At 38.7% G+C, this 25835-nt stretch overlaps 2 protein-coding genes across 6 annotated transcripts in view; one reads left to right on the top strand and one right to left on the bottom strand.

The window, feature by feature from the left end:
- The window catches only part of LOC125688291 (claudin-8-like), a 338757-nt gene extending 337561 nt beyond the window's left edge, over nucleotides 1-1196 (top strand). Inside the window, exon 2 of the mRNA XM_048934170.1 lies at nucleotides 1102-1196. The gene's annotated coding sequence lies outside the window, so the exon portion shown is untranslated. The remainder of the gene's footprint in view (nucleotides 1-1101) is intronic.
- MAP3K7CL (MAP3K7 C-terminal like) overlaps nucleotides 1-25835 on the bottom strand; it is a 35105-nt gene that overhangs the window by 1635 nt on the left and 7635 nt on the right. For 4 of the 5 annotated variants that reach the window (XM_048934166.1, XM_048934167.1, XM_048934168.1 and 1 more), the window contains 5 exons: nucleotides 25338-25482; nucleotides 25101-25161; nucleotides 24746-24854; nucleotides 16969-17030; nucleotides 7601-7716 (listed from right to left, as the gene is read on the bottom strand). In XM_048934166.1, the coding sequence (XP_048790123.1) occupies nucleotides 7601-7716; nucleotides 16969-17030; nucleotides 24746-24854; nucleotides 25101-25161; nucleotides 25338-25482 (493 nt within the window). The remainder of the gene's footprint in view (nucleotides 1-7600; nucleotides 7717-16968; nucleotides 17031-24745; nucleotides 24855-25100; nucleotides 25162-25337; nucleotides 25483-25835) is intronic. The other variant, XM_048934169.1, reaches the window with a different exon arrangement.

The following is a 25835-nucleotide window of genomic DNA, read 5'->3' as shown; positions in this document are numbered from 1 at the left end:
ACGCCCGGTTTTGTTTTCTGTGCTACCAAGAAAAAGGATTCTAGAGCACACTAGGCACACAAATCTGAACTGAACAAATTACTTCTTTTCAGTTTTTATACTCAGACCTTACTTCTGCTGCTGAAGCATGGTCACCAACTGCAAACCTGACCCCTCCTGGCCTTTTTGAGTGCAGACACCCAAGAATTCAAGCTGTTGCTCCATCCCAACTGGAGTCACCTGGTGCCCTGTGTTCCCAGATTTGGCCAGAAGTCACAGGCTACTGTAGACCATCAGCTGAAATTCCCTCCATAGGAGTTAAGATAGCGGAGGCCTTAAAACAAAACACGCTGAACGCATATGGGATATCTAATCGCACTCCACTTAGTTACCCAGCAGACTAGTCTGACCTCTGTTTTATTTCCCTTTAAGTCAAATCATTTTTCATCTCTGCTACAAGAAGTCTCTTTTAAAGGGTTCTTGGCTCTTTTGATCACTCTATCTCAGTGATTAGTTAATCTTTTAACTCTTTGGAGCTCTCTGACGTTCTCAGTCACGTCAAAACAATGCTTGTAGGTCATCTGCTGGAAGACGTAATGCCTTCAAAGCAGATTGCTTTTTCTGCAGTCTTTGAAGGAGTCCCCTGGCAAGCTGAACCAGTGCTTTCATGCAGGAAATTCTTACAGATTAGTGATTCCGCTTCCATAGGTCAGAGCATTCACAAAAAGATAACATTTCAGTATTTGCTGATCGCTTGCATTACTTACACCTGCAAAACCACAGTTTCTAGCAGTGAGATTTTAAGCACCTGGGTTTTCAAACAATTGTCCTATCTGGCCTTCTTTTAAGATTAATTTAATCTTTCTTTACTGCAGCTTTGAGAGATAGCATCGTTTAGCCAAGGATTTGCTGGCTGTTTACAGCCGCAGTTACTGCAGTTCAACGAGTTGTAAGAGAGCCGTGGCAGACCCATTTCTCAAAAAAATGATTCCCATACAAAAAAGAAATAGGGGAGAGTTAGCAGGCTTTACAGCACTTTAAATCACCCCCAAGATGCAGTATATGGAAGCCCTCCTGTAGCTATGTTTCAGCTTTGTTTTAGACCACTGGTGTAATGCACAGGTGATGCAGTGGCACAGGCTGCCCAGGGAGGTGGTGCAGTCACCGTCCCTGAGGTGTTCAGGAGCCGTGTGGATGTGGCACTGAGGGACGTGGGCAGTGCGCGTGGGGGGGGTGGGCTGGTGGTTGGACTGGGGGATCTGAGAGGTCTTTGCCAATCTTTAGTAGAATTCTGTTAACATTTGGCATAATGGAGTTGTAAAAATTTTAAAACCAGCAAAGCCATTAACAGATTAATTTTTCATTGTTTAGGCTGTGCTACATCTACTGCTCTTCGATGTAGGCTAGATGAACTGATCATGCCAGACAGTTTGATATTCCAGTTCCTGTTAATGAGGCTACTGAACATGCAAAAAAATGCAGGTAAGATTTAGAGAGTAAGAAATGTATTGAATGCAGTGAAATTTTACTAGCTTAATCACTTCAGCCCCTTCAGCTTCCACTGGAAGATTTTTGTCTCTTAGAGCCCAAAGAGAGCTTTAGCAATACTTTCTTGCAATTATTCTACTGGCGCAGTGCTGGGCGGAAGGATTACATGACTCTTTTTCACACTACAGACTGCTGGATGAGGAGTCTTCTAAAGCAATTAATTTGGAATAATTATTTTCTCACTCTTTATGAGGTTCTTAAATGCAGGGGCAGTGAACACACTTGTAAGTAATCAGCATAGTAAGAGCAGATAAACCTTTTCCATGGGAAATTTTAGCACTTGTGAAAGAAAGGTACTGCCTACCCTATTTGGACTTGAGCCAGAGGCAGCACAGGCAGACAGCGTACAAACTCAGACAGCTCTATTAATGAATGCCAGTCCTGATTTGATAAGGCTGCTTGCAAGCATGGTTTTCATGCTGCTATCTAATGAAACTCAAGTAGCATAGATTTTTTTTTAAATTATTATTAATTTATTTTTTTTTTCAGAGAGTTAGCTTTGCTGTTGAAGAAAGCAAAAATGAGTTAAGATCAAAGTAAACTCATTTCTGCAGTCCAGACTCTAGGACCTCCCTTCCTTGCCCTGAGGTAGTAAAATTGCCCTCTTCTGAGTCAGCAGAACCTACTTATTCCCTTCCCATCAGGATCAACACCTGTTTACAGGGTAGGGTGATGTTTCAGGCAAATACTACCAGCCTGCCACAGAGACCTAAAATTAGAATACCAGGGAATTGCTAAATGTTATGAATGGTGTGGTTTACGAAGCTTACAAAGGATGAGGACAGTAACTAACATTTGCTTCTGATCTAATCCAGAATTTGAACTTAGCTCTCAGAGGTTAAAGAACACCATACTAAGCTCTTGCACCATCTAGCCTTTGTTATGGATGACTAATAAATAGATTTATCATTGTGTAACCAGTGTTTGCTGTTAATGGTTACCCCATGTTTAAATATTAACAGCACTTATAAGGTATTTTCTAAAATGGTATTGAGGTACTTCAATTTTTGAGACAATCTGTAACATGCACTTTAAGTGCTCTTTCCTGGGGAGGGGTTAAGGTGGGAAAGAAAGACCAGTGTGATTTGCATCATAAACCAATAAACCATAATCAATAACAGAAAAGAAAACGAAAGGAAAAAGAAAAGAAGAAAAGAAAATCAGCATGATCTTAGGGAAAGTGTTACTTTAGTCCTGATCTTAATGACTTTGCCCATGCAAAGAACAGAATTACTTTATAGTAATATTCACAATGAATAAATACCAAGAAAAGGGACAGACGAAGCAGATATACTTGTCTCCAGATAAATCTATTGGCAGACAGATAAACCAGACTCAAAGAAAACTGCTTCCACAGTGCAAAGACACAGGCTTGTCTCCCTGCAGTTCTGAACAAGGTATTCAGGATCACACACGTGGTACAATGCAAGTCTTCCTAGCTGACGTGTTCTGGTGGCCATAAGGTCATTTACTTTTCCCATATTTGACACAGCTTTCACGTCAGGAGGAATCACAACACCCCCGTATGATAACTGCTGACTGGGAAGACTAACCTTGCATGTTTAAAGTCCAGTAACTAATTTTTAAACTGTGAGGCAGCCTGTTTTAATGTTAATAAACAGGCTGTAATAAAGCTATTTCTCCAATACCAGCAGATAAAAGATACGTATTTCTTACTACAACAGGGGAAGTTGTGGTTTCTCTTTGTACTTGAAAAGCTTTAATTTCTACTGATTTGGCAAGTTAACAAGATGTGCGTAAGAAATCAAGTCTGGAATGAAAAAAAATAGTAAGATAAAAGGTTGTTTTTATGCCATAACATCAGCCTTTTTCTGCAGTATCTGGAAGTCTGAAGAGGACTTTTCTTAACAGCACAGGGAAAGTCACACCAAAAAGTGTGCCTGGAGGAGCCACTTGAATTTGAGACCTTAGAAATACTCCAAGGTCACAGTAACACATTGAAGCACATAGAAGGCTCGCACAAAATTCAGTGGACATCTCCACTGCATGTCTACTGTAACGTGCAAAGGAAGGAAAAACCCTCATAACCATGGCAAAGAAGAAGAGTGAACCTAAACCAGGTGGTGGTCGAGTGATATTTTCTGGACAGTTATATTAGAATTGTCTGGGAGAGGAAAAAGAGAAAAGCAGCCAGAGCTAAGAATATAAGGTATAGCGAGCAACCATGGCAACTCTAATATTTAACTACATAATCCAGGGTCATTATCTAGTAATAGCAATATAACAAGTGCTCAAAATAACCAGCTATCCCATCCCTTTCACCCAAACTTAGATACCCAAAAACATCTGTTATGGAAATACATGTGTGTTTCTGGAACATAAATTAAATAACATTCTGTGACCTAAATGTGGTGTGTTCTCACTTCCCCACCCTTTTCTTTCTTTTTGATCATGTCTCCCATTCCAGACTGATTTTGTCCCTCCTACTTCGTATTGTTGGCATAAAAGGGAAGAGTCTGAGTCAAGACTGCAAACAGAGCTATGATGAATTATGTTAGCAAAGCAAATCTATTTAATATTCCCTTCAATTATTTCAATTTCTTGCTTCCTTTTGTCTTTTTCCTTACCTCAGTCTACCTTCTCATTGCTTTGCCCTCTGATTTTTCCATTTTTGAACCTGAAACCTCCCTTTCACATTTCCCATTTTCTTATGAAATAGTTGTCATCTTCTCTCTCACTACTAGTCTAGTAGATTCCCTTTCCTTCTGTACTGCACACCAAATAGAAGGGGCAAATAAGCTCTGTTCTAGCTCTGAAGAAAAGCAACCCCAGTCATTTCACACTACTGCCTTTCAGTACTCCAGCCATACATAATGCACACACTCCAGGGAGAGACAAGCTAAACTAAGAATTAAAAACCATTGAAAAGTTTCAAAAAGAGTAACTATTTTAATTCTATTCATCTTTTTATTTCTTAAAGATGCTTCTTTTATAAGTATACCTATGCGTTATTTCTCTGTATGAAAGGTTACTCTGAACTTTGGAGGCTGAAAAAAAAAACAAACCACCAAACCACCACACCTCCAATAACTGTTAATTTCAGGTTGACTTTCTTTCTCCTAGCCACCCAATTAAAAAGAAAAAATCTTATTTTCTGCTTTGAGCCTGACAACCACCATCAATAGTCTGCATGCACACTGTTACTAGTAGTAGGCACCACAGGTGCCGACACTGCCAGGTGGGACTCAACATTTGAGTTCCACAGGTGAATTGACTTGTGAAGAAGAAATTCAGAAGACTAACAGGGCCGTCAGCCAATAGCACTTCTCATTGTCTTTAGTAAAAACGGAAGCTGAAAAACACTGCACAAATTATTTGTTCCCATTACAAGGGATTCTTTGTCCATTTTATCACGTGGATATTTAAAAGAAATAGGCAGATGTATTAAGCAATTGTGATTCTCCACTTCCATACATTCAAATTCAAATTTAGAAAATTAAGACACCTGTAACATTTCCTCATCTGCTCATGGTTCAGAAAGCTACAGCATCTCCACATTTTCCATTTGATTATAACTGTTCGTTAGTCTAAAATCTCTGCATCACCTTGGACTTCATTTAGAAAAGACAAAGCATCTTTCTCTTCTGAGAAAGGAATACTGAATATGCATGGCACCCCAGCCGTCATGATCCACTCTTCACGTTGTCACTTCAGCATATGATAAATTTCCTATAACTTTCAAACTGTTACTATTGAGAATAATTTGGGATATAAATCACTGATTGCTAGACCAAAAATTTCATTTATGTCTTGCTTATCTCTACACCCATACTCCTTTCAACATAGTTTTATATAAAAAACAAGGTAAATGTGTTCAGGTCCTGCATCCTTACATGTGTGTAGAGGTGTGTATCTCCTAGTAAGATTTTAATCCACCTTCCAACTTCAACCAAACTTTACGGAATAACAATGTCTCCGTTTCTCAAAGGTTTAAAAAACAAACATAGTGCTACAGAAAAGAAAGACATCCCAAAGAGGAAAGACAGTACCATGACCCCTCCTCCAAACCACTGAAAGATGGAGATTTATATGGAGGAAGGGACTTCAAAAATAGTTCCCTGGAGAAAAAGTTTCAGTTGGTATTTGCAGGTTTTTAAGCCTCAAAATCAAATACCTACAGTGCGCCTACCGGTAGGAAATAAGAATCTTTGATCTAATGCTTGTTGGTCCATTTCTTTTGATTAAAAGATTTGAAAGGTGGGGAAAGATGCTGCACTGACATCTTTCACTTCTAGGGACTTCACGGCTACGAAGCATGTGAGCATCTGGGCCACAAATGTGCAATTAGGAGGGTCGTAAGAAGGGTAGTAATAGAATTCTATTTGCTGCCTTATTCAGCTGCTCTTCTATTATTGTATTTTCTGGAGCATGAAATCTTATGTCCACCACGCAAGTTCAGCAGAGATAGAAATATGGAAACTTCCTCAGATGCACTGTTTGCATCCTCTACTGAAATGAAGGAAAATGGCAGCTTGAAGCCCTTTAATTCATCCAGAATTACAACTGCTGAGAAACTTTCTTCTGGTCTCAGAGGCTGATGAGGATAGTTTTTGAGCTCAAGTAAACAATTCCATGCATGCATCTGCCATTTTCAAGGAGAAAATGTTTATAACGTAGCTAGTACCACAGACTGCAAAAATGCACTCAAACAGCATTCTTTTTTTTTTATTCTTGCAAATGCAGAACATATATATTAGTGTAGTTTTCAAGAGTCTCAAGATAACGTTGCAAATGTGTAGAGCTGATTCAGGAATGAGTCGATAACAATAATGAATTTGTATTGGTGGGCTACAAAATACAATTAATCTAAGGCTGTCATTTGAATTTGTGTCTGAAGCTAAGCACCAACATTCAATGTTTTATATTCAGTTGGCATTTACAGAAAGGATGAGCACATATGGTTCCTTCTGAATTCCCTTGGTTTTTAATTAAACGCATAAACAGCTTATATTAGATGATCAAATCTGACAAATCATTGTAAAATTATTTGAACTGTGTATCTTCTCCCTACACAATTTTTAAAACGTCAGTTACTTTCCACTGGCCAAGTTTAATTAATGATGAATCAAGTGCAGTCACTGAGAGAATGTAGTGTTAAGACTCTTCAGGTTATCGTTTCCTTTTTTTTAACCTCTGTGCCAATACGATAGCAATTGAGTGCCATGCAGATCCCACAGTGGAAGAGGATTTGGTACTGGGAAACCTCAACTATTTCTGATACATTTGGCAACAACTAACCATATTTTGTCTACAGCCATCGACTCTGATAAAGACAAGCGTCACTTTCTTACTCCACAAAGTTTGGTTTCACAGTGATCTCTCACTATATTACTTACAGTGATCTTACAAGACCACAGAATTTCACCAGTTTCCACCCCTTCAGCTTGCTTTTGCAGCTGCAGACTCCCACAGATGCAAATGTGGCTGAACTGTGTGGTCATCTCGTGCTGCTATTGCCATGACACATCTAGAATGGTTCCTCCTCTAGTCAAAACCCTCTCTGCTAGAGCTTTTCTGAGCCCCATTGCTATGCTATGAATGTTTCTCTTCCAAACATGTTAAGAGCTATAGTCTTTCTTTTACTACTTTTACTTACAACTTTAACTACAGCAATCAGAAGAACTTCATGCAACATTTGGACGTATGGTTGTTTACTAACATTGGTTTATTTACTAACATTGTCAAATAACTGACATCAAACTGATCCATTATGCTTTTCATTAAGACATACAAAGTTACATTGGGAAAAAAACAACCCTAAAACTAACAAGGTAACTGCTCCAGATGATCTAGATTGCTATGTGACAAGGATAAAGTGTCCCGATGCTGTGAGTGAGGGTTTTAAGGGACTCTGAACAACTGAGGGCCCAAAGCTTTGACAGCTCTGTGTTCTTAGTGGCCTCAGTTAATCCTAACCAAGGGCCTGTTGTGCTGTACTGTGACTGTCACGGGGAGGAATAACGTCACAAAGTGTCATCTAAGACCCTCGCATTTAGAATGGAGCTTTACAAGGAGAATATACAGCAGTAAATACTGTGGGAAAGTTACTCACTTTCTTTCTTCCAGCAGAGCAATTTCTTTTTTCACCTCATGATACTCTTCTGCTATTTTGCAGTGTTGTTTGTACACCTGCATCGATTCCTTAGAGTCATGACAAGGAGGCAGAGGCTTTATGAACAGAAGAAGAAAAAAATACTGCTTTTGAATGCAATATTAGGAATAAACACATATTTTGAAAGATGCAATTGTCAGTTCATCTCCGTGAGAATACTTAGAGAAAAGGTTGAGCACTTTGAGAAAAGCTGCTGTATTGAAAATACTCCTAGTGATGGCTTTCCACAGAAGGGAAAGAATGCTTTTCTGCACATGAATATGCATAACCCTTCAATCTTTGTAAGGATTTTCGGAGCTTTTCACAACAACTTTGCAAAGTATCATGAAAGACTGTTTAAAGAAAGACTTCTCCCTTACCTATTCCTTTTTCAGCTGTAGAAAAGTAAGAATGATAAAGCTGACACATCAGTCATATCTACAAAATATGTGAGCATCTTTACACTGCAGAAACTACAGCACTGAAGAGGAGGGTAATTTGAGTGTAAACCAGCCCTTATTCTCCAATTCTCAAAAGGAGAATAAAAGGTATGGAAAGTTATTGACTAAACACTCTTTTTCATAGAAGCCCTGCTTCTTCCAGCTTATTATTAAAATGGACAAGACTGTGAATTGAGACTAGGGCTGACTCTGCTAGATTCACAAGGAGCTACACTTCTGACCCTGGTAAAGCCAAGATTTCATAGTGTGTGTGACCCAGCAATGCCTCAATCTCTAAGTAGTTTGCTCAAGACTGTCTCCAGTTTCTCTGCACTGCTAGTTCCTGTAGAAGAGGATATACTTAGTTAGCAGAAATGTTATGGGAGCATTGGCAAAGTGTGTCCAATTTCCACCAGAGGAGTATGTGAGATTCAGAGTAGAAAGATGACAGTCATTAAAAAATCTGATAAAAAACAGTGAAGTGAAAGCATTGTATCCCCTAACCTGTATACTTTATTGTTATTAATAATTATACATTATTACAGAAAGATTTGTTGTTGTTGTTCCAGTGCATACTAAGTACAGCAGATTAAATCACCCTGTCCTAAGTCTTTTCATAAGAATTTCAACTAAAAACTTGAAAATATAGTGTGGTTAAGTGTCAGTGTATTTTGTTCCTTAAAAGAGTACAACTTAATTTAGGCCTCAAGCTTGGCTGGCACATCGTGACCACAACACTTTCAGGAAGTGTATTATTTTTAAGTTATTAGCCATGAATCAATTGACTGTAAATGAAGTCCAAATAGCATGCTTGAGCCACCTGTTTGAAGCAAAAGGAAGCACTTAAAATAGTTCCTTTACTGTCCAGTTAAAGAAATCCAATTGCCTTTCACAACATAAGCAGACTTTTATTTCTTGTCGTTCTATTTTGACTCTTATTTGTAGCATAATATTCCTCCAAGTGCGTTCTTAGAAAAACACAGGTCTTCAGACATTTCCTATCCATGGTCTTGCAATCCTGTGTTCTAGCTAAACTGGAAATACATATTTTATCAAACACATTCAGAAACAAATGTGAAAAATGTTTTTATCCAAGAGGCAGAGTGTGTTGGCTTGAGATGCGCACCAGTGCAAAAATGTAACCAATGAATGGACCTCTGAAAGTATTTGCAGATGGTATGCAGTTCCGCATTGAAAATTTAAAACAGACAGTCATTTTCCATCTTCTAAATGTAAGAAATGCCACAGCAGAATAGTTTTCATGGCACAGTTCTGAGCTCGGAGAATTTGGGACCCCAGAGAAAGGGCTGTTCATTACTGGGTGAATGTGGTCCTAGGAATGGGCTTTTAATTGCATTTCAATGTGGCTGAGCAATAGCACCATTCATATAGTCACCCAAATAATAACCACAAATTTAACAGGACAGAATATAGAAGTCTCGGCGCTCTAATCCAAGAATGCAAGGGTGAGCCAAAGTAGCATCTGTGGTATCTACCAGAGATCAGCAAACAACAAATGCATCATAACAAAACGATCTTTAACAATACCCAGTGAGGGAAAGTCCCCGCAGTGATACTTCAAAGAAGAAGAAACCTGCTTTTGCTTTCAACATAGTTTCCGCAAAACTAGCTGGTTTAAATCAGTTTAAAAATTAAAGCAGCATTCAGTTTCTGTATTCCAGCTTCCCACTCAAAAGATATATTTAGAGAGTTAAAATTATCTAGTCATGCTGAGCCTTAATATCTAATTCCCACTTAGAACCAGTTGCTGGCTTTCAAACTCCTACCATTGTTTCCTCTTCAGCGTCATTTTTTCTTACACTGATATTTTATCACTAGACAATAAAAGATACGGTTTACTGATATTCTGTTCATACAATTCTGTTTCAACTTTGACGGATGTTCTTACACAATAAATAACTTTATTTCTAATTGTGAAAAGATACCTATTCGGTACATAAAAATCAGGACAGTGCATTTTACTTTAAAATGTAGATTTGATAATGTTTTCGTATGACTGGACATTTTGGTTTGCTCTTTGGTAAAACTGACATTTCTAAGAATGGTTTTGGAGATAATACCTACAGTTCCTATGAGTAATTTCTGGGCTGTGGTACATAAAACACAGGCTTATGCATCATTATTTAACAAGCAGCTGTACTGTAATCACAAGAGACGTGAAGGAGCAACACTCTGTTTCTTTGCTGCTCACCATAAAAGACCAAGCAACACATAAGCACAGGGAAATTATTTTAGCCATGTCGAACAGCCTACTTTTTGCCATAAAGAAGGGTGCAGAGAATTAATGATACATCTGTTCCCAATAAAATAAGCATTTTCAGAAGATGGAAGGGCAAACTCCTGAAAAAAAAACACCTCAGAAAGATGGGAAGGTTACTTGTTCCAAAGGTGTACCTCTGAACTGGCACACATTTACAGTGTCGACAAATTTCCTTAGAAAAGAAACAAATAACAGTAATGTAGCAGTTACTGAACTTGTCCATAATCATCTAAATAAGACTGGGAGAAATGTGCTAAAACCTGAATCCAGCCCCACGTTATCAGAATCAAATTCTGCAGTCCATGGGCTTATCATGTTGTTAGAGCAGCTTAAGTCCTCTGCCTCAGCTAAGGGTCTGCCCCAGAGCCTCACCAAGACCAGAAATTATGCTGTTACTTCCAGTCCCATTTTGCCGAAGACAAATTTCCAGTTTTTTTTATTATGCCAGCATTGGCTTTCATTCAAATGGTGCTCCTTTATCCTGCCTATTCTACCCCTGTGATATGCTTACAGAGAGTTCTCATGCACTTTCCAACCCTACATCCAAGCTGCACTCCTCTAATCCCTTACAGACAAAGCTTTTTCCTCTAGTTTGTCCTGGGGGTGTTCAAGGAAAGGCTGGATGTTGTGCTGAGGGACATGGTTTAGTGGGAGCTATTGGGAATAGGTGAACGGTTGGACTGGGTGATCTTTTAGGTCTTTTCCAACCTTGGTGATTCTATGATTCTATGAATACCTGTGACCAGGCCACATGAAGCCTTACAGTGCCTACCCGGAGGGCAGTCCTCTGGCACAGAACTGGCATCCCCATTCTAATCCACGAAGTCTGTATGCTATTTTTTGGTAAGAGCACTCTAGCTTCCATAGGTGACAAACGACAGAAGTCCTAAAAAAGTTCAATTTACAGTATGGTGTCTTTTTTTCATTCAGATGCTTCAGGAAGTGTCTTGCCAGTCCATAATTAATATATATAAAAGCATACCTGCTACGTAAGCAAAAAAAGCTCCGGCCAAAGAAAGTTATATTTAATGGCAACAGTTGCTACTTTTAATCCTGCTTATTTCAGGCTTCAGTGTCATCCACCCTCATTTTCCTGTGTTGGCAAAATATGTGCACACAGCATCTCTGATTTGGTTCTCAAAGCTATTACAGAAACTATAGTTTTCAGTGGTACCGTTGGTCTACCCTGCCATCCCTAATTTTCAGCAAGGTCTGATTTTCCTTGCACTTTATGGAATGACTCACCTTGACAAACTTTCTCAAGAACCCAGCAAACAGACACTAAGAGATCCTGTTACAGGCTATTCTGTTACTGCACATAGGTACGTACATCTGTACAGGACATCTGCAATGTCTGTTTAGGTTTTCATTTCAAATGCAGATATGAAAGACGTTGAAAGACGATACGTAAGGATAGTTCATGAAAAGACAGCTAAGACACTGAGCTTTCTGCCTAAGACAGGCTGTTCTAATTACCTTTGCTGAACAATTTTCAATTTTGTTTTGTGCATTTTTCCTTGATTTGTTCGCTTTGCAAACTACATTTTCCCTTGCCACATGAATTCTCAATCCACAGAAGTTCACAGCCAAATCTGTAAGCTCTGTGTAGTCAATAGTGTCACTGCGGTATTCAAAAACTTTAAAAATCCATTTTTTATGTATTAATTTTTGTTTGTGGTGTTGTAGTTGTTCTAGGTACTTCAAAAAGAAATCAAGACTTGTTTCTGGGAAGTTTGAAGAAAAAGATTGTGTCATGCATTTTTGCCAGCTGAGCATGCAGACTCAACTAGGAGGTAATCTCCAGCCCAGATCTGGAGTGGCATCCTGTATTTTTTGTAGGTCTGGTAAACTAAATCCAGCTAAACCATTCTGGAAGAACAGAAAGCCCAGTGACAATATTTTGCATGTGGCCTATTTTCATTACATGGCCTTGTGCTTTCATGTGATAGCTGGACATTGCAGCTCCTTTTTGGTAGCAACTGCAACTCTTCAAGCAATTTCAGGCAGCTAGTCTAGGATATATCTAGTCTAGTCTACTTTTACTATGGAAATAAGCAGCTATCTTTCTTTCAAACAATTCAGGTCAGCTGGATGGAAGCAACTGAGAGCTTTGCTTTCATTGCCTGAGAGATTTTCTATACTTTCGCAATCATAGTGCGATGCTTTGGCTTTGTCAACACCCATGTCACACAGAATCTAAAAGTGCAGTTATTACAGCAGTGTTACGGGAGACTTCATCAGCTCATTGGCAATCAAATCTAATTATAGAGTACCAAAGTACTGTAGGAAGTCTCTTGGAATTTAGTGCTTTTAATACAGAGCAAACTGTTTAGAACTTCTGTATGCTTTTTAACTTTCTAAAATATTTTTTTTGTTGTTTGTGTACCAGTAGTCTTGGCAGTGAGCAGTAGCAATGGTTCCATTATTTAAGTTCCGGACAGAATAAACAAGGTTTCTGATAAATGCTTGTGTCACATTCAAACTGTCCTTATTGCAATGTTTTCCTCGCTTCTTTTGTATAGACATTTCCTACTTAAGCATGAAAAACAACTCCTTGACTTAACAAGCTGATATTATGAACAGTTGGAGTCTTTTCTCTGCCATAGGAAATTTTATGGTCATCCAACTCTACTGATTACAGGAGATTTATCATTCATACAAAATATGATACAAACACTTGTCTCAGGCTCGCGATTTCATGAAGGATAAGGAGTTACAGAACACTCCATATATCTGTACGAGATTTGTGTTCTTTCCTATTTAGAATCAAACACCCAGATGGAATAAATTGTTTCTGGGAGATGAACCACAGGAAATGCTGGAGCAGGACAGACAGCCTAGCAATTTAAGTCTTTAATACCAGATACATGCATCTACATTCTGTGACCTGTGCAATAAGGCCTTACATGCTGATGTAGATGTCTAAATATAGACAAAATCAGTAGTGAAATGTTTGTCAGAGAGGCCATCAGCACTGTGCAGCTAATCAAGGCTTGGTTTAGCTCTGACACAAGGCAAAACACTTCCCAACAACAAACTAACAAATGCAGCAAGACTGGCCTCTCTTCACCTCTGACTTTAACTGCTTGTACAACGGGGGGAAGAACACACACCCGAAGCCCAAATAAGCTAGTGCTTTATCCTCAAAGTGTTGCTTTTCAGTGGGAAGATAATACATTCCAATACTGCGAACAAAGGAAAGCCAAATTAAAAACTTACTAACATGAGTTTGGTTTCATTTAAGGAAGGAACTTCTTCAGATATTTTCTTTTAATAACGAAGCTTCAAAAAAGATGAAGCCTTTCTTGTCTATTAATTGCTGTGTTCTCATATATAGAGCTATTGCATCTGATTGGCCATACACAATACTTCTTTTTTTTAAAAGGCCGAGAAACAAGAACAAAACTTTTGAATTAGAGAACTGGTATCATTTTCTTACGTATTACTTCTTGAAACATTTTCCTCTCACGAGTGGAAAAAGTAACATTCAGAAAGGTAATTGGAGAAGATGATGTTTTTGTCTGAACATATCTAGTTGATCTGAACACTGGACCGATCATTTCTATTCTTCAGAAAGCAGCTCTGACTTTCAACTAGTTTCCCCTCGAGTAAGAATTCTTACAGAGCATTAAGTATTTGCAGTTGGTCTCCTAGAAATACCCTTCCTCCAGCCAATCCTACCTCCACCTCTGCATAGCTGGCAGCAGTGCTTGGACAGCAGGCACGATCACCCTGCCAGGGATGGCCACACTGAACTCTGCCCTGCCATCGGACACCAGTGCCCAAGCAGGAGGCATGGCAGGACTGTGGGAGGAAAAGTGGGAACACTAGGTAATTCTGCTCAAACAGCCAAGATGACTGCCAGGGACAAAGATAGAAGGGCAAGGGCTTGAAGCCCAAAAGAGAGGTGCAAATTGCTTGGTACTCAGGCTGTGGTCTGACGCCTGCATGCATAAAATACTAAGGCACTGATTTTCCAAGTGGCTCTGTGAACTTGCATATCTTTCAAGCTGCTTTCAAAATCTAACCTGAAGATCGGTTAATTTGGGCTCTTCTTTTTAAAGGTTTCAAGGTCTCACCAGTTTTCAAAAATACAGTCTTTTTTTTTTCTTTTTTTAAGTTCCTGGTACTGTACAGACACATACCCTGCATATATCGTTTTTTTCTGTAAATAAAATAGTAATGCTTTTGACTGTATTTACAGCACGGCAATGAAAATCTCATGGCTGTATATGTGATGTTTTTATTATAAAAATATGTACCAACATTCTTACAAACCCAAGTATTTCAGGCAGCTATGCCATGGTTGATTAAAGGGCTTGCTGAGATGTGTGCTGCTTTATACTAGCTAACTCTGGGATAAAGAAAAGCATGGATGGGGTGGTAAGGGACACCGCTATTCACTACTATTCAGTACTTCTGCAGGTCCTGGTGCATGTCCATGTTGTTGAAGTTTGCTTCTGCAGTATGAGAGCTACCTGTTTCAATGCTGCCAAGGTTCCATTAACAGAAATTGCAAACATATGCTATACGGGACTGACATACCCTATGCAAACTGAATCACACTAACTGAAAAATGTGATTAATAAGAAATTGTAACTAGGTACATTATGGCTTTCTTACACTTACTGTTATTTTGGAATTTCAAAGCAATTTAAACCTAATTATATTAAATGTTTATAATTTTGTGATCCACATTGATGAAAGCAAAAAAATTAAAGTAGTTGTTGCTAAAGCTATTACCTCTACATAGCTCAGAACCCTATGCTAACTGCCACCAGTTCAGCATTAAGACATTTAAACATAATATGCACATAAGCTTGGAAAGCTAATGGGTGAAGCAGCACCATTAACATTATAATTTCGAGTGCTTGAATCAGATATTATTCATAAGATCCTTCGAATTACCTCAGATTTATCCCTAAAATAGTTAATGAAGGATAATAAGAAGAATACAATCTGAATCAAAGCCTTTGATTGTTCTTTGAACTTGTTGTCATCTTGAAATCATGAGGGCAAGGGAAGTTTCTTTTGAAAATATTTTACTTAGCAGACCGTTATTTATCCAACACACTTGAAGTCTTCCACTCTATTTCAGCCTATCATAAAATTACACATTTAGAGCACATTACTTGCTCCAGAAATGGGCTGTAAAAGTCCTAATAAAAAATAATAACTTGGCCTGTAAAATACCTACATCTAACACTAGTAATTTTCTTTTTAGGTACCAACAGCAGTAATGACAATCATACTTTGCTCTTTTAGAGCAGCCTTTGCTTACTCATTTCAGTGCTCTTTGACAAGGAAGGTAGTAATTATTAACCTCATTTCGCAGACCAACAGAGGGATGAGGCAATTTATCCATGAACACACAGTGTGTCGCTGACTGAAAAAAAAATGCAGGTATTGACTTTCTGTTCAATGTGTCTGCCACAAAACAATACAGATTTTCTGAAATGGAGTTCTTCTGAGGGAAGAAAAAGTATCAGTTGTCTCTGCTGCTCTTTTCAGCTCAGGCTGTAAGGTGCTATTCATTCCTTTAATCTTTCCTTGTTATGCCCAAGCAGCCTGTCTCTATTCCCAGGATTAGAGGGACAGAGCAAGAAGAGTCTCTGTCATCCTCCATTCCTTCCTCAGTCATCCTTTCGATGAGAACAGCAGGAGAGAAAATTAAGTCCTTTAAGTCAGCAGCCCTCCAGTGTTGTCTCACTCGTTGATGGGGACAGGAAGGATGACATCATTGAACAACACGCTCTGCTAATGCCTTTCTCAATTTACACTCAGGAAACAACTGCCTTCATATTGAAATATCAGAGGAAGTCTAAATGCTCCTGGGAAACAGATGATCTAAAGTAGCTTACAGAGGCCAACAAACACTCCAGAACTGCCAGAGAGGAAAAGGAAATAATCCCTGGACACAGAGCTGGCTCTGTGCCTGGCAGACTATGGAGTTGCCATCAATTGCTACCTGATTGCCCAGCAGTCAGGGCTCCACTGGCATCACAAATCAGAGCAGGCACAAAGGAGTTCACCTCTTCTGTCTTGTACTGCTTGCAGACATCTTCTAGGGCAACTGTGAGGCTTGCTGGCCATGCAGTATGAATTCAGTGGTTTTGACTGATGACTGGCCTTTCTTATCCAAGAATTGAGATGGGATGGCAGTGCAGAAGGAACCTTTGTGTTCTCTAGGGATGCTTAAGAGAAGGCTGATCACAGTCTTAGCACACTTTGTATACATGCATGGCTCATTTCCTTTCCCATCAAATCACAAAAACTCCATTACTGTGCAGTAGTGCATGCTGTGTTTTGCACAGGAATTGTAAAAAACAAAAACAAAAAACAAAAAACACCAAACAAACAAAAAAAAACATAAAAGCATGTGAGATTATTAAAGTAATTATTTCCCTGCAATTGGATTAAAGATGCTGAAACACTTTTCTCAGATCTTAACAAGACAATGCTTTCCTCTATGGAAACATACAGTCTTATTAAATGTTCATAGATTAGAGAAGTACCACTGAAAACTTTCATCTTAGTGTAACATCCAGAGTCTTTTAACAAAACAAATCCAGTCAAGTAGAACTGCAGTCAAAAAAGAAAAGGTTTACCTGCAGCTGCTGATCTAGTTCTGGAAATGCCAAAGGGAAGGAGTTTTCAGGAGCATCATCATCTAGAAGGTATAGATGACATTAAAAGCCAGTATGTACCAAGAAGGCAATTTCAAATAATCTGTTCAAAGTAGTTCTAAATTGCATATATTCACAAACATCTTCATGTATATGCTTATTTTTCTACACTTGAGATGCCTTAATGAACTCTTTGACAATATCAATGAGTGGGAAATAAGGAATTATTTAGGTTCTAGAAAAGCAGAAATGTATTTTGTATTGCTGTGATTAAGAAACAAAACAAAGCCAGTTACAGAAGAAGAGTTGTGACAATTTAAAAACAATACAGTGAAACAATCTTACTCCCTGAGATATCCATTACAGTGCAAAATAAGGAACCTTCCACAAACAGCACCCTTACAATGAAAAAGTTCCTCACTGGAATGAAAGGGAAGGATAACTTCCCCATCACAGTACAATGACTTACCAGGGCTAAAACAACAATAGAAACCTTTTCTCCCACCATCCAAAGACAACTGCATGAACAAGAAAATAAGACTGGCACACCGGCAACTAGAAGACAGTCACCAACATAGATATGATTAAAGTGAGGAAGCACCGCAAGCCTCTCCATACTGTAAGGAAATGCCTTTACTTTAACCTGCGGATTGTAGTCCTTCCCTCCTAGAGTCACTTCATTCATGACAATGAGCCAAACTTTGTTTTTATTTATTTCTTTATTTTTAGTACGGGCTTCATGCAAAGGTGGGACAGAGTGTGCCAGTTGCGTCAGTGTTGTGGTGTGGACACCTGCCCACTAGTAGCTGGACTGAGATCAGAAATATGAATCATACTACGCAGCGTCACAGCTAGACACCGCAATATTTCTTTCTCAGTGACTTTCACACTATCAGTTTTGCATTGGGTTGTGATGACGGTTTGTGTATCTTACTACAGGTTATGGGAGGTGAAGAGAAGGTTACTATTAGTCAGCTTACAGAGGCGGTTATTCGTAATGTGTCAAAATAAAACAAGGATGGCTCTCACTGGAGAAAATTGCTACCATAGGTCAGATCCTGTGGACTGCTTTTTGCTGACAAACCTGTATGCCACAAATCCCCAAAAGGATTTAAAAAACTAGATGTCAAAGCAGGTTTAAATTGTTTTTCCAATATAGTTATCTCCTTATCCAGCCATCAGTGGTCATGTACTGGCTAACAGACAGTCAGAATCTTACTTTTAACTAGCTCGGCCTGAGATGGACACCACCAGGAAGGAATGCCCAGAGGAGGGCAGGGAGGAAAAATACAGTGATACGAAAGGGCAAAGCAAATATTTATGAACCTCTTCAAGAAACAAAGCAAAGAAGTATGTTTTTATGGGCTATGTGTCTTCCTCATAAAGTCACACCCACACACACAACTTCCATTTGTGCACCATGTCCCATACATGCCTATTGTAGGAAATATTTAAATGGTTTTAATTTCAGAGTTGTATCCTGATGATATGCAAGTGTTTACCTTTAATTTTCTGTTGCTTTCTTGCACGACATTTAAAAATAGACCAATAATCTAAAAGAAGAAAGATGAATCATATGACAGAGCTAAAAGGAAGGACAGAATAGGACTCAGTCAGACGAGGGGTACAGCTGCTCTACAGATATTTGGCCAAATAGCTGTTGAATATTCTGACAGAGATACTGGACCAGAGGAATGGTCATATTTGTTTTGACAATTTCAGCAGTACAACTTCAGTACAGTAGCAGTAAGGAGGGAACTCAAACAATTTTATCTTAAGGAAAATCAAAGAAAAAGTTATCCCAGAAGAAGAGACATCAGCCAAAAAATACTTTTTCACTGAATCAGATATTAATAAGGAAAAATAATGTTGCAGAACATTAGAAAATATTTTGGATTCCCCTCAGGAAAACAAACAAACAAACAGTAAATAAGGTTTTAAAATGTTTTAGAAAGGATGGAATAAGGAGAGAATTTACTGTAGAGGAAATCCTTTCAATAAGCAGATGTTCAGTACTTATTTTCTGAACTCAAGTGACTGAGTCAATGGTACTAAAAATGGAACATATTGGTATCCTAACCATTAAGGCATACCATAGTACATTTTATAATGGGCCTGCCCTAGCATCTATTGAACAGCTGCTAGGGTTTTTTTTAGTTATGCTAGTTTAAGACTTGTTTAAATCATCCTCTCAATGATGCTCACCACATCAGATAAGCTGGGGACTTTGGTGGCTTGAAATTTTTCTGAGTTCCTAATTCTCTTGGGCTCCTATCAAAATTTTCAGCTTAAGCATTTAGCCCACAAAACCAAAGAGGTATCTGCACAGCTAACTGCAAGCTTGTTTTCCACAAAACCAACAACAAAAATATTTCTCCATAGCTTCCAGTGAAATTAATTACTTCTTCAGGTTGGTCTGTATTTCACCGTTGTCAAAGTAACAGCCACAACAACAAAAATTACTTGGTAAAAATAAAACACATTTAGATTTCACAAAAGAGGAAAGCAAGTGACAGCAATTATTCACTTCCTAATATTCTTTTAAGGATACAGGCAGAAAATCAAGAGGCAAGAAACTCTTGCAGTTTCTTCTAAAAGAATTACTACTGCCTTAGTGCACAGGGGAACAGACTAAATCACATTCTTTTTGCTTTCCATTCAGCTGAGCTCAGACAAAGCATCTTTACGTTTCAAAACCAACTCTGATCATTCCTATAGTAAAGCCAGCAACATAACAAATGAAGAAGCTCCCTAAGCTGCCCAGCCAACACACCTTCATGCTGGGATGGCATGATGGGCAGTGGTGTGCATGGGCAGCAATGATAAGCCATTCAACCTTTGTTGTCCGGGTGAGCTCTTGTCTCTCTGCTGATCACACCTACTCACACAGAGGTGATGATGGACTTATTATAAGGAATGGTACAGAGATTCACTCAAGCAATCTGATTTAGAAAGCTGAACTACATTAAGACTGACTTTCTTTGTACAAAAGGCTTATTACTTATTAGTCATGTTGTTACGCATTCGGTCCCCCAACATACACTGACGTTGTGCATTTAAGAACAAATCATGCTTTCTGGGAAGCTCACCATGTTTTTGCCTTCTGGAAATATCAATAGCACAGATTTCCATGATGTAGACAATTAAGTAAAATCCTTCACATTCTACTGTCTGACAAAATGCTTGGTATAGTAGTAAAAGTAACACTCCTGTCTCTTCCTATATACCTGCTCCACTGGGATGTGAGCAACAGCCGATGATTAAGCACTTGAAGAACAACATCTGATTTGTTTGCAGCATGAACTCAACAAATTACAGTATCTCTTGGATCTTCACAAAGATAGCCGGAAATAGAACATAAAAATTGAAATGTGTTAAAAGCACATTCAGGTTGCTAAATCAAGCACTCAAAATTTAGGAAATGCCAATCACAACTCCGCTTCCTCGAGTAACTGAGTTATGATCCAGTCTTTAATTATGCAATCAGATGCTAATTTTCTCTCCTACACGCGTGGGCAAGTGTATTCAAATCTCTTCCTCCTAAATTAAAGAATTAAATTGGTAACATAAGCAGGCTGTTATCCTGTAAGCAGATCAGCCCTTGCACAGGAAAAGTGCTCAAAGCCGACTGCAACTGACAGTTGGACACCACTGGAAAACTGTGTTACAGGGGGTCCGGCCTTGGCCCTAAGAGGGCAGTGAGGCCCAGTAGCTACAGTGCTGGCTACTGACAGATGAGCACAGACTGACGGAGTTCATCCTGGAAGGCTGTGTGGCTAAGTGACTGGGACTTGGCACCACTGCGTGAAACTCCCTGGGTTCTATTCACGGTCCTGCCCGAAGCGACCTTACGCAACCCCTCAGTTACCTCACGCATAAAATAGTGAGGAATGGTCACTGCCCGACCCAGGAATAGGCTATGAAGGCTTGCTCAATAATAAGAGTTGCAGAGCTCCCCAAAATAGCACAGCCCATAACACAAGAGGTAAGAGCAAAACCCTCCTACTCAGTATACCTTCAACCTAAGCCCAACGTGTCCTGTGAGGAATGTACAGCCTCTGTCCCTTTGAGGGTATCTCACGTAGGTTCCTAACTTCCCCAAAATACAACAAGTACTTCCTATCCTAATAAGGTCTTGCACGCAGGATTTATGAAACATTTGGGGCTGCAAAGACATGCACGAGCCCAAACTAAAAAGTGAATGGACTGCAGTGTTATGTTGTCCCACTCTTAGAATTTCTTATTTTATGTCACAGAAATGCCCAAAAGACCTCAAAAATGGGCTGATCATGCCAGCCCCTGAACAGACAGCCACACTGGCAGTATGTTTCCCCCCTCAGGAGCATGTTTGTAGATAAGAAACAGAGTGAGATGAGGTGAGTGGTATCTGATGATTCTCATAATTTCCAAAGACCCAGCCACTTGTAGGCTGAGTGCAGTTTTGGAAAACCAGCTTTATAAGTTTCACCCATATATTTTAGCAATCTCCATTAGTTTCCAATCAATACATTATCAGTTGGAAAGTCTTTGTTGCCATTACAAATGAAAATGAAGATGGAGTAGGGCTTTGAAGCTTGCTGTTGACACAGCCATTACAAAACAGTCTTACCAGATCAAATATAAAAGCAAAAAATTATTTATGGTCACTAGGAAAACAAAGGCATAAAGAGGAATAAAGTCATTTGCTATGCTAGCAAAAATACCATGTCATTTCACTGTCTGTCAGTTTGATTAAAAGAGGTATATTTTGCCTTTGTTATCTGTGATTTTTCCCAGAGAGTGCTATCAGAGGTAGAGCAGTAATTTATCACCACATTGCTACCAGAATTCTTTTGTTAGATTCAAGCTTTTATTCTGGAAGGGAAATAAAAGAGATATTTACCTGTACAGTTTTTTTGTTTAGAACTACTACACAATACATATCTAGTACTCTACATTTAATAATTGGATGTGATGTTTTAATGATATGGTCAGTAAATAAGATTTAATGACATAAATTAGCATATACTGAATTTAATTGGTTTAAATAAATCAATGTTGATAAATTAAAATGAACTTTCTATTTGGGACCACTTATTTAAATTTTTGAACATCATATTCAGTTTAACTTGTATTGATATAAGATAGACTGATATATGTCTCAAATACATCAATTTAAAACAGTACCTTAAGTCAAACTGGTGCAATATGATGTGCAGACATACTCTGGGAAACCTATGTTTGATGCCAGCTTAGTGAACTTGAATAAAAGAGCCAAACATAGATATCTATATATACAGGAATAAGAGATACACAATAAAACTGTCATCTTATATAGCACTCAAATCAGCTGCTGTTCTTGGGACTTTTAAGGAACTGGTTTGCCAACATTCACATGAAAATGCTGTACGAAGCACAAAGCAAAGCACTGACTGACAAATAATGTAACACAATTAAGTTATTTCTTGTACACTCGGGATGGGCGAGCTCCCGTCTTGTAGGTCAGTTAACACAAAGTAATCTCTTCTCATGAGTTGAGAGCAGTTTCTCCTTTCACTGCTTCTCACACCCAGTGCTTGGTTACAATCCTAGCCAGTGAGATAATCACCACCCAGAAGAAACATTCCATTTCCCCTTTTTATATCTAGTTATGCTGCAAGTTCCTCCAAGTAAGCTGTGGTACAACCCCTGGAAGGATAATGCAGCGTTACTTGGTGAAACCTATCACTGTGCCTTTCAAATGAGATAAAATTCAAGGAAAAGTTTAAGTCAGAGAGATTCTGTCACCACTCAGCCCTGGTGAAGGACTTCCTGTATGTACCCAGCTCATCTTAAAGAATGTCCTATGTAGCTCTTTACGCTATCTTGATCTGACTATGGTTTACTGTAAATTTGGAAACCTTACAAAAGTTTCTTTGCTTTGCCTTCTCTGAATATATTACATGTAATAATATTAAATAGTATTAAATGTAATAATATTTATAATGTAAAAGGTAATAATATTTACATGTTACTACTAGAAGAAAGAGTAGAAATCTTGTGCTGCAGTAAAACAGGGCGTGAGTTTAGACCTCTTACTAGCCCCTAAGGGCTAGTCGTGCAGAGAAATATATGGCAGTCACTTTTACTGGTTGCTATTTAATTTTATCACTACTCAAAGATTGTGGATTGCATATTGCTGGAACTTTTGTCTTTATGTAATAAATGACTCAAAACTATGGAAAGGTTTAACAGAATGTAACAGAAAAAGATTACCTTTCTGTAACTGAGATTCTTTCTGTAAATGTTAAGAGAGGCTGAAATTATTAGCAGGATAGAGAAGTAAAAAATAAATATGATGCAACATTAAGGAAGCTAGGCTTCCTGCCTTTCATGTCCCTCTTCTTCCAAGCTATTCACAACCTTGTTATTTCCTATTGCCATCTCCTGTCACAAACCACTCTACCCTCTTTGATTTTCCCATGGTCTCAGCTTTCCCTGACTTGTTTTCAGTGTCTCCCATAAGCATTCTCTTTCTGTAATTCAAAAGATCACTCCCCTTTCTTTTCAGTCTTTCTCTAAGACCTAGATTTGCCACAATTCTTGTAAGAAACATACCGTGCCATTATAGCTTCAGAAGTGACAAGGATTGATTATTACTTTCTGTAATAAAAATGTAATTAGCATGTTATTGTAATTTACAAAAAGAGGGCACAGAGACAGCCACACATTTCCTTATATTACTTCTCCCAATCTTTGTGGATTACCCATCTTTATAAGCTGCAAGTTATGCGCAGTAATACAAATGTTTGTTTTGAAATCTCCTTGCATAAGGGATGATACTTTATTCCAAACTAATAGCTGTAAAATGGTATTATGCAATAATTACCTAGGGCATATAAAGTACATTCTGCAATATTTCTTAAAATGAGAAAATGATATCCAAGTTAAGGCTATTCTCAGAAAGCTCAGGAAGAGACTTCACATATTATCCTGTCCCATAGAGCACTCATCAGCAGTGGGTTGAAGTTATCTTTATCAGAGATCCTCAGATTTCACATCATCAACACATCTCAGACAGTGACTCACCTTTATCAACAGCTCAGTCAACTTTATTTAAGATACTTCCTAGCTTCCATTTTACCTTGTCACACCCTGATTTTTTATTGCACATCAATGGCTCTCCAGACCTTAATAATATTTAAGATACAAACTAAGAATATTCACTTGTTCCAAAGTCTGAAGGGGCCATGTGCATACAGAGCATATTTGAGCAAATTAATGCTCAGTCAGCACTAGCTGACAGGATAAACATCAATGAAATTTCTGCTGCTTTCTCAGAGAACATGCCATGTGGGGCATCCGTTTCCTGAAACCTTTCACCAAGCTGGGCACGTGTGGCACTTTCCAACCTTCCTGTTGAAGGGAAAGTCTCTTCCTGTTCTAGCCTCACTGGCAGTACAAAATGTCCCTTTTATTCTGTTATTTTAAAATTGCCTGAAAATCAAGTATACCGTAAATACAAATGATTTTGATAGTTAATTAGAACCTGAAGTCTATCTTCCTGAAACCATTGAAAAAAAGTAATCTAAACTGTCAGTCATTTTAGTCTAATGAAATTGCTAATGGAAACATTAAAAGCTACTGGTCAAGAAAATTGATCGTACGATACTGCTATCACTCAGGAAGAAAATTCACCTATAACTCTGGACTTCATTTGATATTGTAGACACTAGTAAAAAGCATGTAAAAAATAAAAGCAATCACTTCCTTGTGGCTTAATCTGTAAATTAAATTGTACCTGGGGATTCATCCAGGCTGAAGGCAATTCGTACTGGCTTATCAGCAGGTACCCTGGCGGTGGTGATCATGTGGGCACTTGAGCCAATGCTTTTACTTGTCTGTTCCAGCTGCAATAATATAAACAAAACATTTATTACAGAGCATGTGATACCATCCAGCAAATGAGTTTTTTAATGCTTCTCATGCATTCATATAGCTACCTTTCTCATTCTAACCAAGCAATGTTTAGAATCAAAGCCAAGGGAATGCCATTTCACTTATCCATTTAAAAAGGATTCAAGTGCAGACTGCCTTTCTTTCGCTATTCGCAGATTAGAAAGTACAATGGCAAAGGAAGCTTCCCCTCTCCTCACCTGCTTGCTCCCCGCCATTGCCCCTTCAGCAAGCCTTGACTCGTGGCAATGCTGCCTGGTTCTGAAGGTGAAGAAGGAAGAAGGGGTGGGGAGTTGAGAGTAACATGACCCCAAGCCTGCCATGTGATTGGAAACGTGCACACCACTCCAGATGGTGTCAATGAGGAGGCACCCAACCTCCCACCTTCCACCCATACTCCCCCAGTCAATGGACAGAAAGTTAGTGGCTTGCCAAACCTTGGTGGTGGTTCTTCAGCGGTCCTCTGTGCAGATGTAGGGGTCTTTCTGCATGGGTTTGCCTCCCGGATCAGGACCTTAGGCAGTCCTTGGTATTTCTTCTGAGACCAGCAGCTCCAAAAAGCAGTTTTAATGAGATGAGACCCTGTCCATCAAGAAAACTGCTAATTCACTTCAAGCAGAGCAATAAAGAATCAATGAGTAACAAGAAGTTTGTTACTACCGATCTGTACTAGTATAATTAAAGTATCTTCATTCAAAAGTTGTACTCACAGATCTAGTGCATGCATTAACCATTTGAATGAATGGTATGATTGAACTCTACTAAGTAGATGAACGCAAACTTGACCTTGTTGTATCCCTAGCTCAAAGCTGCTGAAATTCACAGATATTAACTTTCTAATTAGCTCCATGTGTGAAGAATGTGAAGTCAATGGGACTTCATGCATGCAAGAGATCTGCCCCTAAAAAATTATTTTAGGACTGTAGACTATGCTA

This window comes from Lagopus muta, chromosome 1 (assembly GCF_023343835.1).
Source record: "Lagopus muta isolate bLagMut1 chromosome 1, bLagMut1 primary, whole genome shotgun sequence".
NCBI classification, from domain to species: Eukaryota; Metazoa; Chordata; class Aves; order Galliformes; family Phasianidae; genus Lagopus; species Lagopus muta.
Note: the sequence above shows the minus strand (reverse complement) of the source record. Positions and strands in the feature narration are given on the sequence as shown.